The 26,283-nt window shown below is 36.7% G+C and overlaps 1 protein-coding gene across 13 annotated transcripts in view; it reads right to left on the reverse strand.

Annotated features, from left to right (window-relative positions):
- Positions 1–26,283, reverse strand: part of MCTP1 (multiple C2 and transmembrane domain containing 1) — a 606,796-nt gene that overhangs the window by 185,205 nt on the left and 395,308 nt on the right. For all 13 annotated transcript variants that reach the window (XM_031011415.3, XM_031011414.3, XM_031011413.3 and 10 more), the window contains 4 exons: positions 24,521–24,691; positions 20,998–21,128; positions 6,418–6,604; positions 656–749 (listed from right to left, as the gene is read on the reverse strand). In XM_031011415.3, the coding sequence (XP_030867275.2) occupies positions 656–749; positions 6,418–6,604; positions 20,998–21,128; positions 24,521–24,691 (583 nt within the window). The remainder of the gene's footprint in view (positions 1–655; positions 750–6,417; positions 6,605–20,997; positions 21,129–24,520; positions 24,692–26,283) is intronic.

The raw sequence follows: 26,283 nt of genomic DNA on the forward strand, positions 1-26,283 counted from the left end.
TGAAATAATTGCCATCAGCCTGTTTGTTAATATGTTACAGAAATAGCATTATGCAAATCAGAAAGCTTTAAGAGACAAAACTAATGTGGACATTTGTACAGCCTTGTTTCCTACTTTAAGAAATTTCAAACAATCTAGAGACTTAGTTTAGATCCAAAATTATCTCTGGGATGTGCCAGGGAATTTGGATGACTAATGAGTTGGATCAGCAACCCAAATATCAAGAGTTGATACCAAGTTATTGAGTATTATGCACCTAAAATTTTCAGCGAAATATGCAACAGATTTCATGCATGTTTGAATTATAAGTGTTGATGCTATGAGGGAAGCTGATTCTGTAAAGCATTGGTTCAATACCTGGAAATAACAATATCTGGAAGAAGTATTCCTACTACATTGATTAAACTTCGAAGAAGGCAACAATTCAAAAGTCATTTTGCTTTTTAGTGTTTATTTTTAATACATTACCCTGCCTTTAAAAAGCAGAGATACTATAAAAATCAGGGGGTTGGCAAATATTTCTAAGATCATCCCTGAATCTTTAAATTATTTATTTTGATGATCCATCAGGTGAAATGCAAAGTTGAATTATTAAATGGTGTAGACCTTGTGTGCTGCTTGATCTGAGCAATAGGAGAATTGCATCATCTCTTACCAGTGACGTCAGCAGCCATTAACCCTTCCGCTCTGATGACTTTCACCTGGAGAAATCCCACATCTTTCAGGTTGTGAAATATCCTCAATGGGCTCTGAAAGACCCCAAAATCAGTATTAGAAAAGGGAGGTCCCAAGGAGTCTTAAAGAGTGTGCTGAGAAAGCATTACATTTTTTAGTTTATCTTCAGACTCTGGGGGTAAGAAGATCAACATTAAACTAATTAATTTTTTTTTTTACTATTTTCCTCTTGGTGAGTTTTGGAAATTGCATGTGCTAGCTGAGGATTAAATTACCTAAAGATTGTTTTCTCGTATTTATTTCAAAAGACTTATGCAATTCTACATAAGAACTTAAGTAGTTTTACAAAAGTAAAATACATACAGTATCTTTCAAAATAAATCAAATTGATGACTAAAAATAAATTCAGGCCGGGAGCGGTGGCTCACACCTGTAATCCCAGCACTTTGGGAAGCTGAGGTGGGTGGATCACAAGGTCAGGAGTTCAAGACCAGCTTGGGCAAGATGGTGAGACCCCATCTCTACCAAAAATACAAAAAAAATTAGCCAGGCGTGGTGGCGGGCACCTGTAATCCCAGCTACTCGGGAGGCTGAGGCAGAGAATTGCTTGAACCCGGGAGGCAGAGGTTGCAGTGAGCCAAGATTGCGCCACTGCACTCCAGCCTGGGTGACAGGGCAAGACTCCAACTCAAAAAAAAAAATTCAAAATAGTGAGTAATTTTTCTTAAATTTATAGTTTTATTTGCCATTTTAGTATGTATAGAATCGAAACGTTGATGCTGCATAAGGGGTTCAAAGGGTCATTTGTGTTTCTTCAGTATAAATTACCCTTCCACCCTCATGAATGTACACCACACACACACACACACACACACACACACACCCCTCTATGTGGATAATTGTTGCTATATAAGTAGATTTTCTGAAAGAATAAAAAAAAACCACATTTACTCCCATAAATAATTATCAATAAATGTTGAACAATAAATTATGGAATAGATATGTCTGCTTCCTTTTTCAATCTCCTCTAGCCAGCAAACCACTCCAAGAAATATTTTCATCTGTAGATATAATGGTTTGGAGATTAGTGGCTTTTTAAAAATTTATTTTTATTTTTATATTTTTAGAGACAGGGTCTAACTCAGGTTGGAGTGCAGTAGCATGATAATAGCTCACTGTAACTTCCAAATCCTGGGCTCAAGCATTCCTTCCACCTCAGCCTCCTGAGTGGCTAGAACTACCGGCATGTGCAACCATACTTGGTTAATTTAAAAAAAAAAAAAATTCTGTAGAAAAATGTCCTGTTATGTTACCCAGGATAGTCTCTGATTCCTGGCCTCAAGTGATCCTCCAGCCTTGGCTCCCAAGGTGTTGGGATTACAGGCATGAACCACCACTCTCAGCCTAATTATCAATATTAAATGTCACATTGTTGGATATATAACACTCTTCAGACTCTGGGGATAAGAAGATCAACATTAAACTAATTATTTTTTTCTACTATTTTCCTCTTGGTGAGTTTTGGAAATTGCATGGGTTAGATGAGGATTAAATTACCTAAAGACTATTTTCTAGTATGTATTTCAAAAGACTACTGTAGTTCTACATAAGTAAAAGACATACACAATCTTTTACAGTCAATCAAATTGATGACTAAAAATAAATTCAAAAGTGGAAATTTTTCTTAAATTTACAGTTTTATTTGCTATTTTAGTATGCACAGAAGTATTGAAACTTCAATAGAAAAAACAGATCCAAATGATAAAATTTATTTCACTTCATAAATTAATAATGGTGGTGTTTTATAAGTGTAGCACTTGAAGGAATTAAAAGAGGGAAACCAATACAATAATTCAGAAGTCTAATTAATGGGCACAAATACTTTGAGAGTAAAATGAACCAACAGAATGCTAATATGCATTTGTTTATTTACACTTCATAGCATTTTTCTTATGACACGATCAGCACTTCTACTCTGTAAATCAAAGGTACTTCTTTTTCATAATTTATAAAATGTTTCATAACCAGAGAACGTAACATACTTTTGCATAATAAAGTTATCTATTAAAATGTTACTAGAGTAAAAAGCATTCCCATCATCATATTAATAATGTGAGAATACTGACAAGCAAAAGCTTACTGCAATATGAACTTTATCAGTCCCGTATGACCAGTAATTGTTTACACTGAAACTATGACCTTCATATATTGAGAGGAGGAAATGCGGATATATGAGTAATCTCATAGCCTAACTTTTTATAAGAGTGTTTAGCATGAGGATTAACTGTTAATCTTTTATTGTTTTTAAACAGCTGTTTATCACCAAAAATCTATTTAAAATACCCAGGTGACAAGGTTCAGTAAAAATGCACTTCTCTCTCCATTTAAATTCCTGTAAATGAAGGGTTTCACTGTGGGGGCGTTAGACAACAGAATATAATTCAGAGGTTTGTGGGCACGTTGTATTCCTACAGTAACAGCAAGTTTGGAAAGTTTCTTATCTCAGAGCTTACACAATGTTGTAAATCAGGTAAGTCTTCGACCCTAATGATGGGGAATAGTTTTAGCAAAAAAAGGTTTCTGTGCTTTAATTTTCGGAGGCAATTTAAATCAAGTTCTATTTTGACTAAAACGAATATAATCAGTCCTTATGTCTGAGAATCCTTTCACATTGGTAGCCTCATTCCACAGACATATTGTCTTCAGGTGCTTCGGCTCTGATCCTCTGCTTCCCATTTGGAGTGGTAATTATTGTTTGAAGGTTTCATTTCCCCAAGTCAGCTGACACTCCATAATTTATTGCAAATTTCAACGGTTTAGGCCAGTGACACATCGATTATAATAAGAAGTAAAAATAAATAAATAAATAAATAAATAAATATATTGGTTTAAAAAATATAACTTCATCAAGAGGTATTCATCAAGAGGTATTCCTGCCTTGCTATTTACGGTTATTTTAGAAGGCCTAAAAACCCGGATGGCTTCTGAAGCCAGAAATTTCCATAGCAGAGGAATCTATGATTTGCTGTGAATCCTTTCAGCCCTCAATAGATGGGAAAAGATTGAAATGCTCTGGAGAGGAGTCCTCTTTATTTTTTTAATGAAAGGCTGTATAATATATTTTCTCTATGGCTGCAGCAGCTGTCAGGGAGAGCATCTCAGTTCAGCTCTATTACAGGAGAGGCAATACCCCATCCTATGGCATCGAGATGCTCTGAGGGGCCAGAGCTGATTGACAGCTTGTCACCGTGACGTCTTATTCCATCTCTGTTATGGAGAAAATTAATGTCACACCACCAGCCTTATGACTCGCTGTCATCTTAGAACCGCTCACCTTTTATCAATGCTCTAAATAACATTTCAAGCCCATCGTCTCACGGTGGACAATCCGGTCAAGGGACATTAAATCAGATGACTGTGAAATGTCATAATAAAAATGGAATGCTAACAACTTCTTCTCTAAACTAGCTCCTCTGGTTTTTAAACTGTGACAAGGGGGAGCAAGGGTTCAGCATACCCGTTCTGAAAAGGTCATACAATTGCTCTTGGTCTACTACCCATTACTACCCGCCCCCTATTGACCTTCCCTCATTTCCTCCCCCTAAAAGAGGAAAAAAAGAAAAATGGAATTAGCCATCTTCTCAGAATGTGGTGATCAAAAAATGGCTCACAGAGCGATGTTTGTTTAATTTGTGGGGCTTCAATCCTTAGCAATGAACAGCTAAACAACAGCAATGGAGGGCTTTTTTTAGGGCTGTTTCATATCAGAGTGGGGACAATTCATTTGCTTCTCTGACAGTGACCAATGTCAAATTCCTAAATTTGACCTCAACTTTTAAAAATACACATGTTCTTGCAGGAAAATATAGAAATAATTCTCCAAACAACCTCCATTATATGTTTCTCCAAAACAAATGATATTTCAGATATGACATGGCATTCATTCATTCATTTCATGATCCTTATAATAAAAAGGAAACACACTGAAATCCTAATCCATAGGTCTTTGTCCTTTTATGGATATGAGTAAATATAACAGATGTGCTATGTTGCATATAGTGGTTTCATAGCAGGTATGTCTCTAGAGGGAGGTATAGGCCTCTGCCTGAAATTCAAGGCTGAAAAAAAGTATATTTAAACATAGTTCATTTTTGAATATATTGAGCAGAATAGAATCTGAGAATTAAGTCAAACATCTGCATAATATTTTACATTTTATTGAAAAAAGACATGGAAACAAATATTCAAATTCTGAATGGAAATGGCCAATTGCCATTCAGCCATCCGGCAAAAAGAAAAAAATTAATAATAGGTGGATTACTTCTAATTACTTAGGCAGCAGTATCCCTTAATATATGGGATAATATCAAAATATTAATCCATCAACTATAGTATAATGCCTAGAAGAATTTTTATATTAATATACTGATTAATTCCATTAAAATTGTTGTAATTCATGAGGCTCACTTCTGGTAACAGAAGAATATGTTTTGGTGGATACCACAATGTAAAATAATCTTCATAACTGCAATTATATATTAGAAGATGTCACGCAATATCTTAGGCTCTTAGGTGGTTTAAAAATATATACTATTTAGCCTTGCTAAGTCACCTCTATTAAACTGTTTATGATAACACCATTGGTGGATGAGTTGTACAAGCATTAGCAGACAGCTGATTCAGTGGAGATAGCCAGAATAAATTTGCTGAAGCGCACATCCTGCTAATCTGTTTGAAGAATATTGTAGAGCATTAGTACCAGCACTTCATGTTATCTGCACAGCCTGATAAGGTACATCTTTATTAAATTCAGTTATTGAAAGGATGTCAGTCAGCAAATAGGAATATTTTAAAGTCTAAAAAAAAAGTGGTTCTTTGTTAGAGCTTGGTTTCATGGCTGAGTGTCTAGAGGAGCCTTCTAAACACCTGGCGGCACTGTACAATACAAGCTTTGTCATTTTAAGTGGAAAAGCTTTTTTCCCAGCTTCATGGGTACTAAGGCGTTTACTTTTTCAAACCTTCATTGAGAGAGAATGGTGGAGTAAGAGCTCCCCTCTCTGTTGATTCAAGAAAACTACATGGTGGGAAATGTCCAGCGGGAGGATGCTGGGAAATAGTAAGATTTGGTTGTGAATATCTCAGTTTGGTAAAATTTGAAGAGGGTAGTCATTTAAGTGATTCACTATTCCATACTATCGTTCCACATTCGATCAAAAAGCAGAAGACTTCCTTTAATTCTATTTCACATTCAATTAAAAAAATTAAAGGAATGAAGTGAGGCTTTCCTGAGCAGCTGAAAATAAAAATCATTCCTGTGGATACTCTTTAGTTACCAGCGTACTAATTAACGTAAGTACCATTAACTCCATCTCAAACTTGGAAAGACAAAGAAATTTTAATTGCAGCTACAAAGAATCAATAAATTAATTTTAAAGTCACATTGTATAAACCTGGCCTTCCTATATGGGTAGCATCCCTGCATGATAAAATCACTGAGTAGAATCTCAGAATCCAGAATTTGCTCTGGAAGAGAATCTAGAGAAGATCAAGTCTCTAGACATGGGTGGGTAATGCAAATACTTCTGCAAAGGTCTGTGTGGCATTTGTTTTCACTCAGCTTTTTACTTGTGCCAATTCTTCCACCAGACAATTTCTCAGAAGTACTTCTGTCCCTCCAGGTAAATTGTTTACAACCTGATCTAGTCACATGTGTCTCTGGAAGGAGGAGGGTTACATACGTACATATCTCTTTAATATCTCCTCTCGTTCCTTCTGGTCCTCCAGGGAGTTGACAGACAGGTCAGAGATGCTGACTGTGGCTGATGCTGTCAGAGTGACCAGCAGCACCAGGTGTCCCTCACCCTCTTCCAGCTGCAACTCCAGCTTGTGCGTCTGTTCCCTACTGAGGGCTGACAGGTCGACCTGGCACCTAGAGACAAATGTTTTGAATCAGCAAGTGGCTTTTTTTTTTGCCATATCAAACAGCTGTTCAGAGTTCTATGAAACATAAATCCATAGAAATATTATTTGGACCATTGGAAGAATACATCCTTCAAGTCAGCTGACTTTCTTCACAAAATTCAGACCCTGATTATCGTAGGGTCTGTAACTGTTTATTTCCTGTAAGATACAAAAAATATGCTAATCTGAAATTCTATTATTACCCACTGTCACGGTATTCATAAAGTGGTAAGGACTTCCTATCTCTAGGTGGCCTAAGGAATTAGGTCACCGGGGCTTTGCTTATAGAAAAAATGATGTGTGCCATCTAGAGAGACCAACTACCAAAATTCTGAATTTTTGTGTTACCTTTAAAAAATGGATGTTTTCCCCTCATTCGTAAATGTTATTAAGCAGTGAATAGAATATGTACCATTGTGATGCCATACGTTTTACATTTTTTAAAAACCATGCCAATATATTCATAGTACTCTGTATAAACCGAAATAAAAACATATAAATCTCCTGAAAACATAATAGCTCAAGTGTTAGGCACCTGAGTTGTGCTAAGAGGGGATTTCTAACGTGGCAGTGCCTGCTCTGTATGCCACTCTCTCAGAGCTAATACCCTGAAAACGCTTTTCATAAAAATGTCAATTGATTTTGAAGAGAAAGGTAATATGGTGACCACAAGGCTAATAAACGGAGAGAAAGGTGGCAGGCATGAGTGAAAGGCATTTAAAATAGGAAATAGCCAATTATAAGAATAAATGTGGTAACCTACCAAAAACTGCGTGGTCAGAGACAGATTAAATTCTTGCTCTTTCTTATTCCTCACTCTATTTGGTATTTATGGTTTTGCTTTTAAACTAAACTCCTATGGACAGTGTTTCAAAGCTTGTAGTTGAGTTCAAACATCTCTTTAGCAAGAGTGATTGCAGATATTGAACTGAAGTCCAATATTTCAATAGGCCTTTTATTTTTGCCTACTGGTTAATATGAGGGATGTCTGGGACTCGACACGAATGGGAGGAAGAGGAATATTGATGTAAGAAAGGAAAACAATAAGCAATGCCCTGGTCAGTAGCAGAAAGTCCGTGTGTACTAAATGCTAACTACTGAGAAATTGAGAGATTAGAGTCTGTACAAGTCTGGAAAACATCTTCCTGAAGTTAGAATGTATGTCAAATAACTGCATTCCAAGGTACTCTCATGCTGTCTCCTCAAACTCTGAAGGGTGAAAAAACATATCACATCCCTTATCTCATATTTTAATTTTAATTGGAATTAAGTTCTTATCAATAATACCTGGAACAAACTGAGGTTAAAAATTTTCACAGTGGAAAACAACCATTCAAACATATTCTCTAATGAAAAAAAAGGTATTATCTTTAGAGATCTTTCTAGCACCTGACACACTGCTGGGCCCATAGTTTGTTGAATGCAAATAACTCTGGCTTGGATAGGGAGTATAATACTAGAGAATTGACGAGAGACTATAATTCAGACAATATTTTGGTTGGACACAGTTGGAATCAAGAAAAGTCTTTCACTCACTTTGTTTTTTCTTTTTTTTCCCACTCACTTTGATCATGCATTTCCTGGTCCCTTCCTTTTTTATATAATGCTGCAGCACTAAAACGCATTGATGTCTTCTGAAGGATTTTCTTCTATGCCCATTACCACTTTGTACTGATCATATAGATGCTGGTTTCTCTTAATTTATATTAGTCATTGCATTTAATGCTTTACAGGTGGGGAAACTGCTCTCAAGATTATATAAATTAGGCTTTGCAAGCCGGCAATTTTCAGATGGAATCTGATTCACAGATTTGTTGTTTTGCTTGTGCTAAAAAAGTTTTGAATATAAATATTTTTAAATACAGGGTAAATGTCCTCTGAATTAGTTACTGTTCCCCATACTGGCCTATTTCACTTAATTACACTACCTTGCTCTAGTAGGCAGAAGGATTTGTGATTCTTGCAGTCTCCTTAATTTACCAATGAGAAAACTGAGGGCCAGGGAGGGTACATGACGGAGGGGAGACATACAGTTAGTTATTAGCGGAGCCCACCTGAACCTGGGACTCTGGAATCCAGGATCTAGGCTTTTCTCCACCACTCTATCTTCAAGTAACCATGCATCCCAGGAAGAAGCACTGTTAGCAGTGCTTCTCAAACTGGGTAATATCTGGGCTTTTTTTTAAATTTTAATTTTTTCGAGACCAGATCTTACTCTGTTGCCTAGGCTGGAGTGCAGTGGTGCGATCATGATCATGGCTCACTGCAGCATTGACCTCACAAGCTTGGGTGATTCTTCCCACTTCAGCCTCCAGGTAGCTGGGACTACAGGTGCATGCCACAAGGCCTGGCTAATTTTTTTTTTTTGTATTTTTTGTAGAGATGGGGTTTTGTCATGTTGCCCAGGCTGCTCTTGAACTCCTGGGCTCAAGCAATCCACCTGGCTCAGCATTCTAAAGTGCTGAACAAGCCACCACACCCAGCCCTGGACTTTTTGAGACAGAGTCTCATACCGTCGCCCAGGCTGGAGTGCAGTGGTACGATCTCAACTCACTGTAACCTCTGCCTCCTGGGTTCAAGCAATTCTCGTGCCTCAGCCTCCCAAATAACTGGGATTACAGGTGCCCACCACCATGCTCAGTGGATTTTTTTTTTTTTGTATTTTTAGTAGAGATAGGGTTTCACCATGTTGACCACGCTAGTCTCAAACTCCTGACCTCAAATGATCTGCCCACCTTGGCCTCCCAAAGTGCTGGGATTACAGGCATGAGCCACTGTACCCAGCCGACTTTTTCCCCCAAACTTTTATTTTAGGTTTTGGTGGGCACATGTGCAGGTTTGTAATATACATAAACTCTCCTGTCACAGGGTCTTGTTGTACAGATTATTTTGTAACCCAGGTGCTAAGCCTAGTACTCAATAGTTACTTTTTCTGATCTCCCTCCTCCCAAACTCTGCCCTTAAGGAGGCCCCAGTGTCGTTCCCCTCTTTGTGCCTGGACTTATTTTTAACAGAAGGAATTATCTCAGTTTCCAAGTATGAAAATATGTTATTTTTATGCTTTAAAAAAATATATAAACCAGAGAAGAACGCTGTAAGTTATTGTTCTTATAAGATGATTAAGAAAAATTTATAAATTGAATTTTGAAACTATGAAACTAATAAATTTAAATTAACAATATAAATGTATAGGGAATATTATGCTTTTCTGTAACAACTAAAATTTCAGTATTGGGTGTACTCATAGAAATAGTTTATCTCAGGTCCTGTGCTATATTCAGTGCTTCAGAATTTTGACTTTAATAATTCCAATGTAGAGAATGCCCATTTTCATAAATATATCAGCCAAGAGAGTATTTAATGACTTCAAGGTTCTTTGTGCTAGTTAAGGTTATTTGGATCTCTTATTTATCTAAATATTCTACTCGAGAGTAAGATGCCATTTTAAATGAAGTGTCACCTGTAACTAAGCAAAGTTTTCTTGTTGGCTTGAGGATAAACTTAAAGCTTTACTGATGGGTATCAAATCATATTGTTGCTGGAGTTGGCTGAGGAAAAAGCATTTGCTACCCCCTCATAACTTTTGAACAAATATGTTCAAGGATGGAACTCTTACAACATAGTCTAGTGCAATGTGAATACAGTACTAACTGCTATGGGGTAGATTCTTCTATATTTGGCTCACCTGTACTGTTATGTCCTGAACAAAGGGAGGTTTCACTACTGTTTGAATATAGAAGTAAGAAGTGGTCATCCAGATAGTTCAGGATAGGTATACAGTAATGGTTTTATATTGTTACCAAGATAAAAACGCAAAATTTAAAAAGCATCAAAACAAATTTATGAATTCCAAAAATATGTTCACAGATACATACACAGAGAAAAGTCCCGGGTTTGGGAGTCAGATTCCCTTGGTTCTAGACCTCAGTCTACATTAATTAGCCATGTGACCTCTTTCAAGATAACTTATCCTCTTGGATTTCAGTTTTCTCATCTGCAGATGAACTTTAAACTCTCAAACCCTCAAATTCCACAATTTGTTGTTACTGTATGTTTACATTTGCTGCATCTTCCTTTCTTTGCAATTCCACAAATCAAAAAGCTAAGAGAACAAAATTATCTTATAGGCAATGAAATAGTATTCCTCAGATGTATTGCTAAAAAAACTTGAATGTTGGTATAAGAAGGCATCTCATCTCATCTAATTTCAAATTGTATTGCAAAGAGCAGTAGGGTGTGCCACTATGGGTGGCAGTGTGAGAAAAAGGGGTATAGACTGACTATCCTCTTTGGTTCACAGAGCAGCTCTCCTGACATCTGTTTTATACTGATGGTTCTATATGTGTGGTTTGAAAACTTACCTGACACAGCTTATATAGCTCCCTAGGCTCTCCTGGAGCCATGGTCTCCTGAGTCCTCAGCTGTTCGCTTTGCCTCAGCTGCTCCTTTGGCTATGCCTCCCCAAAGGGCTGCTCTTCATCCCAAACCCATGACCAACTGACTGTGCTTGGGTCCTCATGGGTCTCCCACCTAGGGCTGGCTGATCTTTCACTGTCCCAAATGAGCTAGGCACTCCCCATTTCTGCCAAGGTGCATCCAGGCCTAGCCGCCATATACTTTTGAGTTTCTGGCTTCTAAAGCCACTTCTGCACTTCGATAGGAAGCCACACTCTGAAGATTGTATCTGGCTCCCAGATCAACTGCCAAGGAAGCTGCATGAAACAATGCAGAAGTTATCTCCTTGTAGGGTGAACTGTGATCAATGTAATAGGAGATGGGAAGACAATGTCCCACACCTCTTCCCTTTCACAAACTGTTCCAAAACATAATTCTCCATATGGCCTGTGCACATGTGGCCATATGGATGCACCTGCTAAGCAACCAGCCATATCTCTGAAATACCAGAAACAGTGACCAACCCATGAATATATTTCCTTGCATTTCTTCCTAGTATTCCCTGCCTCATGTTCTTTCTTTCTCACTCTCACTGTCTGGGATGGTACCTCCTAATAAAGCACCAGCACTCAATCATTGCCTCGTGCTCCATTTTTCTTGAGAAACTGGCTTAAGGCAAAAACCATTGCTACAGTCCAACCCTCTCTGTATGGATGTCTATAACACAAACTTGACCATGTCCCTCCCTGGCTTTGCACTATTTACGAGATATCCTTAGCTAGTCAACATTACCCTCCATGACTTACCATCAGCTTATGTGTCACTTGCTGATGCATTCTCACTTACAACTTATCATTCCAGAAGCCTTATAATCCTCCCAACATCCATGCTAGAACGCACCTGTTTTTTTATGTTTGGACAAGGCATGCCCTCAGCCTGAGATGATGTATCTCATTTTTGCATGGCTAATTTTTACAAATTCTCATTGAAATAACTTGCAGCTGTCTTTCTCAATATCCTGAAATGCCTCAAGGGCAGGAACAATATCTTATTCTCAGCACGTGGCACACCAACTGGAACATAGCTGGTGCACTGTAAGTATTAAAGTACTGTGGACAAGGGAATGGAGGCTCAATAATTTATCCTTGGTGACAATGCTTGACAGTGGCAGAGCCAGCGCTAGTGTGTAATGTGCTCATTCTACCACTTCTATATTGTCTCCTAGAAAGTGGTTTGACTTCTCCCCAATACTCATTTCACTCACTCAGTAATTAATTCATTCATTAACTATTCATTAAGTGCTTATGTCTCAGGTCCTTTTAGATTTGGAGATTCAGCCCCTTCTAAACCTTCAGGTTTCTCAGATCCTTACTTCAGAATGAGCACAGATTCTGTGTTACTTTGAAGAAAGTTATTTGGCATCAGAGTCCATGGCTGGGGGTTCAGAAAACAGAAATTTTAATAAATCCTGATTATTCATTAGTATTGTGATATTTAAGAAAGTCACTTAAACTCTTTGTACTTCAGCTTTCCTCATTTTTTGAATGGAAATTAAAAAAAATGCCTTCTCTTTGCAGAGAATTGTAAGAACACAGGAATCATGGATGAAAAAGTACTTTGAAAAGTTGAAAGTGCTATGTAAATGTATTATCTAGTTATACTATCACATTTGCCTTAATTTGATATTTGAAAATTCAAGTGATCTGCATCAAATTCAACTCATCAATTAATGAATCAACAGAATAACAAGAACAGACTCAAATCTAAAACAGATTTTTGTATTAGTCTGTTCTGACGCTGCTAATAAAGACATACCCAACACTGGGTAATTTATAAAGGAAACAGGTTTAATTGACTCACAGTTCCACACGGCTGGGGAGGCCTCACAATCATGGCAGAAGGCGAATGAGGAGCAAAGTTATGCCTTCTAAGGTGGCAGGCAAGAGGGCATGTTCAGGGGAACTCCCCTTTAAAAAACCATCAGATCTCATGAGTCTGATTCACTATCACAAGCACACCATGGGAAAGACCCACCCCATGATTCAATTACCTTCCACCCGGGTCCCTCCCACACAATGGAAATTATGCGAGCTACAGTTCAAGATGAGATTTGGGTGGGGACACAGAGACAAACCAAATCAGTTTTAGAGTTACTTTCTCTCATTCTACAAATGCTTCCTAGTATTCCCTGCCTCATGTTCTTTCTCTCTCACTCCCACTGTCTGGGATGGAACCTCAGAGCGTGAGAAAAATAAGACTTAGAAAAATTAAGTGATGGCAAGAACTTGAACCATGTTTCCTGACTTCCATATCAGAGCTTGAAGTTCTCTGCATTAAAAAAAAAAACTATATATATTTGAACTATTTAAGCATGTGAAAGGAATATTCATCATCTTTACGGGGTGATGTTATTCTCTAAAAGTTCAAGGAGAAAAATCTCAGTGTTCTGATCACTGTTTTTCTCCCCTGCCTTTCCATCTGCTGTCTCTGAACCAGTGACCCATAACATTCCTTTCCAGATGAAACTGTCTTGTGATTAGCATCCTGGGTGTGTTCGTATGAGTCCCGTGGGGTATAGAAAGTACATGTTAGAACTATTTGCAATTATTTTTTAACGTAAAAATAAGACAGAAATGAAGCCTCATCAGTCTCTAATACATGAACACAGGTGGTTCATACATCATATAGGCCTCAAGTATTTTGAGGGAGGCACAGGAGCTTCATGGCTAACACGAAGGGGTCAACAGTGGCACCCTTTGGGGCTCACTCGCCTTTCCTGAATTGCAGTTCATACATGCCCTATTAAGTGGATTTAGAGATTATATAATCTAATTTTTAACTAAACTAATCCTCACAAAATGGACAATTGGCTTTAAAAGATCCCACCAAAGGAACTGTGGATAGAAGATAACACTAATTGAACAAGCACAAGTGAACAGCAATGATAAACAAGAATCTGCCGAGCCGACACTTCTACCCTACTGGAGCTCTACGTCAGCCACGTTATAGCTCACAACGCAGTGGTACTAGAATCAGATCCGGCAAGAGATCTGCCAAAACAATCCAAAATTATCAAGAGGAAATTTATATCTGCTCTCTTTAATATATACTTCTAAGTATATATTACGCCTTAAAGTACTAACTAATGAGATTTTGAAGCCATCATGATTGGCAGAACATTGAAACATAAAACACTCAGAATGGGAAGACATGCCTCTATGAGAGGGGGATTTTAAAAAGCACAATTTTATATAATTTTTAGCAAATTGAATAATACATGTATGAAGCTTTTTGAGATTTCTTAATATATGAGAACTACTTTACATTTGCATAATATAACATCTTATATTATAAATTAATATATGACTCTTTGAAATGTTCGCATTAAAAAGATTCAATATGTAGCTGCTGAAGTGTTTTCAAGTTCCATGACTATGCAGAAGTTTTTACTCTATCTCTGACATCACAAAATGCTCAGTGCTGTTATTGCCTTTCTGTTGTTAGAAGTTGTCACTGTTCAACTCTCTCTGGGGAGATTGCTTTACCTGGGTATACTTCTGCAAACTTCTATAATTCCCTATTCATTGACTTGAAGGTAAACTACACACTATACATATAGCAGTGTATGGTAACTGTCTTTGAGAACTTTGCCAATTATTTTTAAAATATTACAATGAGTACAGCCTTTCTGAGAAAATCTTCAGAAGAACAAACAGTAACTCACGAAAGAAAAGGGATTAAAATCCTAATATAGTTTGTTTAGGTTGAGTTTATGAAAAACCAAGACGAAAATCAACGACAAACTCCATTCTTTATTTAAATATTGCCTATCTCCCTAATGAACTATTTCACTCAATCATTAGTAAAAAAAAAATAGTAAAATACAATGATTTTTTAAAAACTCTCTTCAGTTTAGAATTTTCTGACTAGCTGTCCTTGTGCTTTCAGATTAATAATGCAGTAGGATTTCTCCTGCTCTTATTTATGTAGAAAGTAAAGGAAGCATTGTAGTTTTGGTGTCACAGATAAAAAACATTCCAAATCAGAATCTATGGAGTGTCAAATGCTCAAATGCATTGACTTTCAACATTAAGAAAACATTAGGTTGGTTTTTATCCAAAGTCAAACGCTATTTTCCTCATTTGCCACACGAAACTTGAACACACATTTGTGCTCATCTAAACAGTTCACATTCTCTTCTCCTCAGCATTAGAGAGAGCCATATATTTATTTTTATGGCTGTAGATTTTGAAAGCATTTGTTCTTCACCCAGAACTTACCAATTCAGAATATATTTTTCTTATCATATACCATTAATAAGAATTTCGTTAAAATTAAGCCCTTGACTCAAGCGTACATTGGTAGCATTTAGTTGTCATGGGTAGCACCAAATGCCTAGGCCCTGAGAACAATGCAACGAAGTCAGTAGCAATTCACCAACCTAAAATATATGTACCCCAAATCAACGCCACTTTAAAGATAAACAAGCATTTTGCACACTAATAAATAATGCTGTAAATCTTGCTATATTGGATTGCAAATAACTCCAACTAAATAAAATTGCATGACACAGGATTTACTTATTCTGCACATTCATAAAAACAACTTGTTCCCTGACAGCACTCATTCTTGGCAATTTACCGCAGCTGTCAGCAGCCAATTTGTTCAGATTACTGCTCTGCATAAAAGTGTAACAATCATGGGGATTTATTAGCTGATTATCGTAAAGGGGGCAGTCCGTCTTGCCTGCCAAAATGCAGGTGATCAGAAAGTTAAATAATTACATGCAGATTAACATTATTTCACCTTCACTTGAAATTTGTAGTTCAGTGACAGGTAAAATTTGTTGTTCAAACTTGCAACATGGTGTGCATCACCTAAGTTAGTTTACCGAGTACTTGGCATTTTACTGAGCACTCCATGGCTCCAGGACAACATGCTGAATACAAGAGTGTGATGAAATAAGCATGGACTTTAGATTGATCTGGATTTGAGTCTCAGATCAATCACCCCACTGGCTGAGCAACCTCTTAACTGCCCTCAGCCTCACTATATGCATCTGCAAAATTGGTATAATATGAACCATCCCTGCTACCCCAGAGTGTAAAGCTAATGTGTATAATAGGGCCCTGCAGGTTGTAAAGCATTATTATTATTGTTTCTTTCCATTTATGGTAAATTTACTTTTGTGTAAAGTTTTACAACCAGACAGCTCCGTAGATATCATGATGATGAAAAGTTATAGTAAGTGTCTTGGTAAATGTATAGCCTATTTTTCCCCCAAATATGGCCATTTATTATTACTGAAGTATAAAGATTATTCAGACACTTTTATACTTTAACTAATTCATTCTTCTCTTTTGCATTATATTCAATTATCTTTCCACAATTACACTGAAACTTTCTTACCTTCAACTAAGTCATGTTGTTCTAATTGCCTTTCCATTAATGCCTGGTGTCAGATCAGCATTTGTCTGACAAAGAGCCATAATTTCCAGTGTTAAATCAAGCTTCAGGGATTTATATTCAAACCCAGGAAATATTTACTGAGTGCCTGGTGCCAGATACTTGTTTAGGTATGGAGTATGTCGCAGTGAACAAAACACTCAAAAAATCCCTGCCCTTGTGGAGCTTACATTCTAATGAGGGAAAATAAATGATAACATAAATGAGATGAGTAGTTTGCCATATGGTGGTTGCTTTAATGGAGAAAAACAGAGCAGAATAGAGGAGTGGAATGCCAAGAAAAGCAGGTTCAATTTTAAATAGGCTTGGTATGGATGCCTCCCTGATGAGACACTGGTGCACAGATCTAAAGAAGATGAAGAAGCAAGGCAGGTGAGTGGATCCCTGAAGAAAGTTAGATAGAGGGAAAGGTCCTGAGGTGGGAGGGTGTCTGGTATACCTTGAGGAACAGCAAAGAGGCCAGCTGGCTGAAAGTGAATGAAGGACGGGGATAGGCAGAATAGCAGAAGTTCATAGTAGACAAGCAACAAGGCCAGACTGTGCAAAGTCTTATAGGCCACTGAAGGGACTGTGGCTGTCCCTAGATTATGATGCAAAACAATTAAAGGATTTGGAACAGAGGAGTTAAGTTACTTTATTTTTGTTTTAAAAATATTACTTCGGCTGCTAATTGGAAACAGACTGTTGTGGGAGGGGAGGTGTGGAAGGAAGAACAGGAGGCTGTTGCTACTGTCCATATGAAAGCTGATGGTGGCTTTGACCACAATGATAATGATAGAGATGATGAGCGGTCGAGAATCCTCAATACGTTTTGAAGAAAAATTATCAGGTTGCTGATTGATTTGATGAGAGTGAGAGAAAGAAAGGAATCAAACATGGTTCCACGATTTTTGGTGTTAGCAACAAACAAGAGAAGGCTGAAGGAGGAGCAGATGTGTGGGACTGAAGGTTGGAAGTTTAGCTTTGCACATTCTAAATTGGAGAAATCTATTAGACTTTCAAATAGTGATATCAAGTAGGCAGTGCAATATAGGAATCTGGAATGCAGAGAAGAGTTATGGAGTGGAGCTGGACTCTTGTGAATGAATGAAGTCACCATGGGAGCCAGTATAGATGAAGAAGATGCCCAAAGAGTGAGCTCCGAGGCTTTCCAGAACTACAACATGAGGGGATGAGGAAAAACCTGCAAAGGAGACAAGAAAGAGCGTGCAGTGAGGTAAGAAAAGAACAAGGAGCATGCGGTGTCCTGGAAGGCAAGTGAAAAATGTGTTTTAAGGTAAGGAAGGGGTCAGCTAAATCCAGTACTGCTGCTGGGTCAGGTTAGATGAAGGTTGAAAACTGGTCATTGAATTGAACAATGTGGTGGGCTTGGGTGACATTGACAGGAGTAGTTTTGGTGGATTGTTGGGGGCAAATGCCTGACTATATTAGTTCAAGTAAGAATGGAAGTGGGGGCTGGGCGCAGTGGCTCACACCTGTTAATCCCAGCACTTTGGGAGGCCAAGGATGGTGGATTGCTTGAGCTCAGGTCTTCAAGAACAGCCTTGGCAGCATGGCAAAACGCTGCCTCTACCAAAAATACAAAAATTAGCCGGGCACGGTGGTGCATGCTTGTGGTCCCAGCTACTCAGGAGGCTGAGGTGGGAGGATCGCTTGAGCCCAGGAGGTGGAGGTTGCAGTGAGCCGAGGTCGCACCACTGCACTCCAGCCTGGGCAACAGATCGAGACCCTGTCTCAAAAACAAACACAAGAATGGAAGTGGGTAATGTTCAGTACTAAAATAGTTTTAACTCTTTGACACTCCAGATTTGCAAGTGGCTCTTTCATTCATAGCCAGTCTTATTTTTATTAAATATAATGAAACAAACAAACTCTGTTACTGAGTTTGCATTTACAAAATATATTTTAAAAAATCATTATATGTAACCAAAAATGGAAAGTAAAATAGACAATTATAAACCATAGCATAATAGTCTATATAGATAATGTAATCCATACAAGTGTTCTCAAATTTGGGACTCAGTTTAGACAGTACCCTTAAAAAATGTTACTAGCCATTGAAGGAATAGTATTACCCTCCATGGCCAACTTTAAACTTACTCACAAGCCTCCAGCAAATTCCTAGAATAGTCTCTACTTTCAAAATTAACAGACACAGAATGTTGCAGTGAGAGCTTGCAAAAGAGGACAGATGATTATGATGACAGTTTTATTACTGTTACTTCACCCTGAATACTCAAATTTAATTGGAAAGTAAGTCAATTGTCTTTGAAACTATTCTAGGAATTAAGTAATTCTATTATAATCTGTATTATCTCCACTGTTTCCATGCAAGCTTCAAATAAATAAAGAAAGACAACTTGCCTGATACTTAGGTATAATAACATGTTGCTTTTCAGCGGCAGGATGCTTTTAAAGAGCAATTTAACAAGCGTCAAGTTAGAGACCTGGAGTTTTCAGTGCTATCTGGATATCAAAAAGATTTGAAATGATGATGCATCATAGTTATTTCCCTTTTCTGTAAAAGGCAACCTTGCTAATTTAGGAGTGTGCAACATGTTTCTATTGTCCATCTTTCAGTATCTCAAAATCTAACACTCATTCCTTTCATTGTGTAAACCAGTATAAACCACTACTCCAGAGCTGTCTTGTCTATACCTGTGCTCATTTCACTATAAAACTTTTGGGCTTAAATTGCTTTCATAGGCAATTAAGTTTGGTATATGACCGAAAATAGACTTCTCTTTTTCAAGCTTCCACAGATATCTGGAACAATCCCTATGATCTTCTAACCAGCAATTTGTTACTGTTTTCTCAAAAATTAGCCAAAATATGAAAAACCTTTAGAAACAAAGTGAAGTGAGATAGTTAGGTCCACCTTTCTGTCAACCATGTCTGCCCTTGAAGAACTCATAATGTTATTAAGTGAGGAAAAGAAAATGATCAGTCCCAATTGGCCTGAGAAATTTTCATAGCTTTTAAATTGGACAATTCTTACCAAAGGAAAAAAATATAAAAGAACATCTGTCATTATACAAAGAAAAATAGAGAGAAAAAGGGATATGAAGGAATGTAATGTATAACTAGAAATACAGGAAGCCAGAATATTTACAGCATAATCTCCATTATTTTACCAAGATAAGAAAGTTTGAATACAAAGAAATAAGGTTGAGGTAGCAAGTTACACATGCCCATCATTCTGATTATCTTGTGGTCACCAAATATAACTAATATTATTATAACCAAAGAAAATGAACTAATCATTCGAGGAATAGCTACTTAGCACCTTCTCGAAAGAGCTCATAGCCTATTGAGGGAGACAGAATCTTAGATATATAATTATAATGAAATGCATTTAATGTATTAACAGATGTGGTATATCCCAAAGAGAACAAGATAAAACTTTAGGAAAACTCTGAAAATAGTGTTTTAATTAAGGGAAAAAATGTGCAATAAAGGCCTGTGCTTTAAAAAGGCTTGAAATGTAATGTAGTATTAGATTACGGTGGTGTTTTCCAAGCTCACTTTACAAGTAAAATAGTAAAGGCCACCTGAAGCTCATCTTTGACCTCTCACTATATAATCCTATGAAGAAAATGATATATATATAACTGCATCATAAAAAAAATCAAGAGATAAATATGTTGGATTGGATTCCTGTTCTTACTTTTCTGGAGTATAATTTATTTTACTCTTAGTATGTACAAATTTTCTTCAACCTGTATGTTTAAAGACTTGGAATTTCATGTAAGCTACAGTGAGGAAAGAATTTTTTTTAAATTTAAAAAATTAACAAATTCTTCAGTACACCACACTTTATTTCAATATTGGCAGGTTTCAATGTGTTTTGCTACAAAGACACATATATAACTATCAAAAAATATAAACATAGGCTTTAAATTAAGAAAACATATGATTCAAGTAGTCACTCAAAATAACCTTAACTTTGTGGAAAAATGTCATGTAAGCCTCAGAATACTCCTTTCTTTACTGTGTTATCAGATCAACATGGATCTGCCTCACTTACATGCTTCCTACACTAATACTTGGGAACTCTTTACAGGTTTATGAACTCCGAGGAGATTACAAGCATTCTCTACCTTGTAGGGCGTTGTAGAAAATAATGCATTTTACGGTGATAGTATGCTTTATGAAAATAAATATTATCTTACATCACTTTACAGACTATGAATATGGTCTTTGTTCCTTTATGTATCTTATATCAGATGAAATTCCTCTTTCTCAACTCCCATAACTTTGACATCTGGAGAAAATTCATGGATGTCAAATTCAGATAGCCTGTGTCCATCAACTGGTCAAAACCGCCACCTACTGGTCAGTTTTTGAATCTATTTTTCAGTTCATCCAAGCATTGCCTTACCATGGTAAAGTCCCTTTCTTCAAAACAGTAAAGATCATTTACAATAACCAGGCTTACAGCAAATATTCTTTTAATAAAAATGCTCTAGGAGTGAACCAAAAATTACAAATTGCACAAACCTGCCAATGAAATCATCCCTTTTCCCAGCATCTTTGTCCCATGCAGTGATATCAATGATTCCTCCTCTTTCTTCATAAAGGTGAAAATCAAATTGTTCCCTCCACTGAGGATTCAACGTTTTTGGCATAATCTGGAAAAAAAAATCATTATTGTCATATTGCTAGCAGCTTTTTTTAAAAAAACTTCAACCTGAGACACTAAATCAAACTTTTGGTACTATAGTATCTAGAAAAGCATGCTGTGTGCTATTTGAAAAAAAGATTACAGAAATAATGGAAATGATTCATTAGATCTCCAGCATCTTTACTGAATAGTACATGAATGGACCTCAATGGATGTGTCCTGAAAATCACAAGACATCCTTTGATTATTTTAAATAACAGATAAGATATATAAATTATATAGAAGAGGTAATAATCTATGAAAGAAATAGCTCACTCGGATACTAGCAATATTTTACATAATCATAGTTAATGCATTAAGATATAACTCATAGCCAGTCAGTCATCTCAAAATAAAGGAGAATGAGGATTTTCAGAGTTTGTTTTTTTCTTACTTGCCATACACATTGGAATCCTGACTTGAGTACATGAAAAACAGACAATGAATTTCTGTGAGAGCAGGAGAAAAAAGCAAGTAGCTTTTGGGTAGTCAGGCAAACTTTTATCTTAGACTTATAGCACTGACGTAGTATCTCATGTTATAGATGGATAAGCTGAGACCTAGAGTTTCAGTGACACACCTATGGTCAGTATGTTTTAGCATCTAGACACTAACTCAAAGTCTTTGATTAAAGCTTCGGGACTCTTCCCCCAAAACCATATGCCAAAAATGTCTGTGAAATAATAAATGAATATATGAGTATATATGTATGTATACATGTATATATATATGAGTATATACGTATGTATATGCATGTATACATATATGTATGTGTGCATACATACATGTATACACACACATATATATGTGTGTATACATATATGTATGTATATATACACATATGTGGATATACTCTTTGTGTTGCATATACAAGAAAGATATCTGAAATGTAGTTCTGTAACTTCAAGTATTCAGATAAGTCATCTTGTATGGTAGAATCAATGAACAAAGTAACCTATATTGATAGGAATGGAATTTTAAAATTCCATTCACCATTGGGTTAAACAACATTTATATTTGTTTCCTTGTTCTTTCTTTTTAGCAGGAAGGCATGCAGTGGCCTTTTCTCTTTTTAATGTATGGCAGACAGATCTTCAGATGTAAAGTTTGAAAGCAATGAAGTATGTTATATGCAAAGGTAATGCAAATGAATCACAATTTTTAAAGTTCATAATCTGAAATTAATCAGCGATAGATCAAGGAAAGAAAGAGCAAAGAGAGACACATGTCCATTGCTGGGTTTCATATTTCATACCTAAAGAGCAGAACTATAAAAATAAGTAATGTTTTTAGCCTACTAGAACACGGAAATGGTGCTAACTAAGAAAGGAGAAGATAGAAGTGGTCATAGGTACCTATTTTTGGAATCAGTAGCTACTTTAATATATGTTATTAAGCCCCATGGCAGAAAAAAAATGGCACTGAATGAAGGCTATGATAATTTAAATGTCTTACAATCAGGCTCAGATGAACTTCTATGGTATTTTGGGGTGTGGTCTGTCTTTACTTATCTGGCCTTAAACAGACTAAATTTTCAGTTTTCTTTTTTAGGATTGCCTTCCCTATATGATTTCCTTCAGGTCAGAAATAATGCCTTCCCTTTCTATGTGGACACTCCAATCAGCCTGCTAGCAATACTCACTGCCTGCTAATGATGGGCTCTCTGATATTTTTAACTACCTTAAGTACTAGTGAAAACTTCCTGGGCTGGAAGGGACCTAAGCAGGCTGTTTATCAAAAATCTATAGAAATTATGACACTAAGGTGAATAAATGCCCATCGGAATGGAATGTGATCTTTAATACAAGACGGATATGATCAGTTGTCCTAAGCTGTCTATGAATAACAGCTGTAAAAACTGACCAATAAAGAGGACATAGTTCATTACAACAGAGATAAGATGATATGGTTTGGCTCTGTGTATCCACCGAAATCTCATGTCGTATTGTACTCCCCACATGTTGGAGGAGGGGCCTAGTGGGAGATGATTGAATCATGGGGGCGGACATCCCCCTTGCTGTTCTTATGATAGTGAATGTGTTCTCACAACATCTGGTTGTTTAAAAGTGTGTGGCACTTCCCTTTTCACTCTCTCTCGCTCTGCCATAGAAAGACATGCTTGATTCCACTTTGCCTTCTGCCATGATTGTAAGTTTCCTGAGGCCTCCCAGCCATGCTTCCTGTAGAGCTTGCAGAACTGGGAGTCAGTTAAACCTCTTTTCTTCATAAGTTACCCAGTCTCAGGTAGTTCTTTATAGAAGTGTGAGAATGAACTAATACATAAGACATCTGCCAAAAATATAGTTATGACTACTAGACCCTTATTCATTATTACTTATATTACTATTATTGTTTAATACATTATTACTACTAATATAATTGATACTATACAATATACTTCTTACTACTGTTGTTACTCTTCCTCTTCTGCTATTTTTGTTTGCTGAGTGATTATGGACAAGGCAGTATTCTAAGCCCTTTAAGTGCGTAACATATATTCATTTAATCTTAGTAACTTTGTTAGGTAGGCATTATTTTAACTCTCATTTTTACAGATGGGAAAACTAAGATATGGGGAGACAAAGTAACTTGTTCTAATAAATTTTAAAATTTGCTATTTGCATTGGTACAAGTCAGGTTGGATAAAGTGTATAAGAGTAACGTACAAAGATTTTTATGGCATGTAAAATAATGCTATTTATAATACTGATATTAGCACTAGTTGTAATAATGTTAAAAGCTACACTCTTGGGAGGCCAAAGTGGGTGGATCATGAGGTCAGGAGATCGAGACCATCCTGGCTAACATGGTGAAACCACATCTCTACTAAAAATACAAAAATTAGCTGGGCATGGTGGTGCGCACCTGTAGTCCCAGCTACTCGGGAGGCTGAGAGAGGAGAATTGCTTGAACCCTGGAGTCGGAGGTTGCAGTGAGCCAAGATCATGCCACTGCACTCCACACTCCAGCCTGGTGACAGAGCGAGACTCCATCAAAAAAAAAAAAAAAAAAAAAAAAAAAGCCACACTCTGAGTACTTTATGTGCCAGGCATCAACTATGTGTTTTCTGGGTGGCTGTTATTGTTTTAATCCACAGAGCTACGCCACGAGATAGTTCCAACTATTATTCCTATGTTGTAGATGAAGAAATTGGGACATAGACAAGTAGTTTATGGGAGGTCACCTAGTACATAAACTTAAAAATGCTATACAATTATTGGTCTTGTTTTCTGACATGGTGTTCAAAAGAGTTTGTTAAGCATTTAAAACATTATCTAGTGGTTTCATCTCCTAAAGCAGGGCTATTAACCAACCAATGCCTTCCAAATATTGACAGGAACACAATAGAGACAAGGTTACCTTGCTTTTGTACTTCTGATGCCCAAGCCGGAACTTCACGTAGGGATCGCTCAACCCGTTGGAATCCATGGCCTTGAGGTCTCTCCCTTCAATCAAGGTGATGCTGACTATTCCTCTCCAAAGATGCGATTTTCTGTGTAGGTCTGATAGGCGTAAACTTTGGGTCTGAAACTTTTGGCAAATGAAAATTGAGTTAGGTTACTGTGTTTTAAACCCAAATACCTCATTTTGGTGTTACCTTTTCTCCTGTTATGATTCTTCAAAAAATAAAGGATAGGCAATTATAATTTTTTAAACTAAAAATAATTATGAATTATTGTTAATTATAAATTAATAAATTATGAAATTATCATTTCATGATAAATTCATTGTGTAAAAGAGTTGAGTGTTCAAAATACAGTCTAGCTTTTCAATTCTTAAGATTACAAGATGTAGATACTTCAAGAATATCAGAGAATATTTGCATGTGTGCCAAATAGGCTTATGCCAAAACATGTATACAATAAATGTTAGAAATATCAAAGGCCTCGTTCATACTGAGGTATTTAATTTTTAAACTATTTATGGTGTTTGAAGATCTCTGTTTATGTTATAAATATATTTTACAGGTGGTTTTTAATTGCAAGATTAGTTGCAAGTTCTATTCAGATAGTTTAAAAACTTCTTTCTTGCCACATTTGGAGATTATTGAGCTTCAGATTGCTAAAGGACAATTTAAGTTACCACAAAATAGAAAACAAAATCAATAAGCCCATCTAAGATGTCTTGCTTATACCTAAAACTTTCATCACAAATATTTAAAATGTTTAAAGTTACCCATGTGATTTATATTGGCAACTATGTTTCTGAATTTATTTTACATTTTAGTATCTGAATATTTTCTTTAATGACTTTTATTATTCTTTTTTTTTTTTCTTTTTAGAAACAGAGTCTTGCTCTGTCACCCAGGCTGGAGTGCAGGGGTATGGTCATAGCTCACTGTAACCTCAAACTCCTGGGCTCAAGTGATCCTCCCAAGTAGCTGGGACAACAGGCATGCACCACTGCACCCAGCTAATTTTTATTTTTTATTTTTGTTTGTTGGTTTTGTTTTTAGAGAAAGGGTCTTGCTTGGTTGACCAGGCTGGAGTGCAGTGGCATGATCATAGCTCACTGCAGCTTTGAACTCCTAGCTCCAAGTGATCCTCCTGCCTCAGACTCCCAAAGTGCTGGGATTACAGGCATAAGCCACCACACCTGGCTTAGACTTTTATTAAAATCTGCAAGTCTACTAAAAATGGCCGTATAATCTCTTTAAACTAAAAAGGACATAAAACAAGCCATAGAAAGTGACTAAATGTGAAAACATTTTCAATCTGGATTCAGCATCAAGCAGTACTATAAAAATAGTTTCTTTCATATTATCAAATGTGTTTTTCCTACTTACAGTCATTTCATAAAGAAATTCAACATTCCTCTCAACCTCAAAGTACACTTCTAAATTACGGATTAGCACTACTTTCTATCTGATCCCTTCTACGTTAATGTTACAAAGTTACAGTCTATTTTACATAACTCTGCCTCCCACTTTGACTTCCTACCTTTTTCCATACCAGAGCAACGCCATAGGTATTTTTATCATCATCATCAAAAGTCATGCATTTCAGAGTGCTTCTATTAGGAAAATGAAAACTACATTCTTCAAAAGATAATACTTCTAATATTTGAACATTTCAATGAAAATCTTTCAAAATCACATTGCATATTTTCCTGCCTTGTTGAAC

Source organism: Gorilla gorilla, chromosome 4 (genome assembly GCF_029281585.2).
Source record: "Gorilla gorilla gorilla isolate KB3781 chromosome 4, NHGRI_mGorGor1-v2.1_pri, whole genome shotgun sequence".
Classification (NCBI taxonomy): domain Eukaryota; kingdom Metazoa; phylum Chordata; class Mammalia; order Primates; family Hominidae; genus Gorilla; species Gorilla gorilla.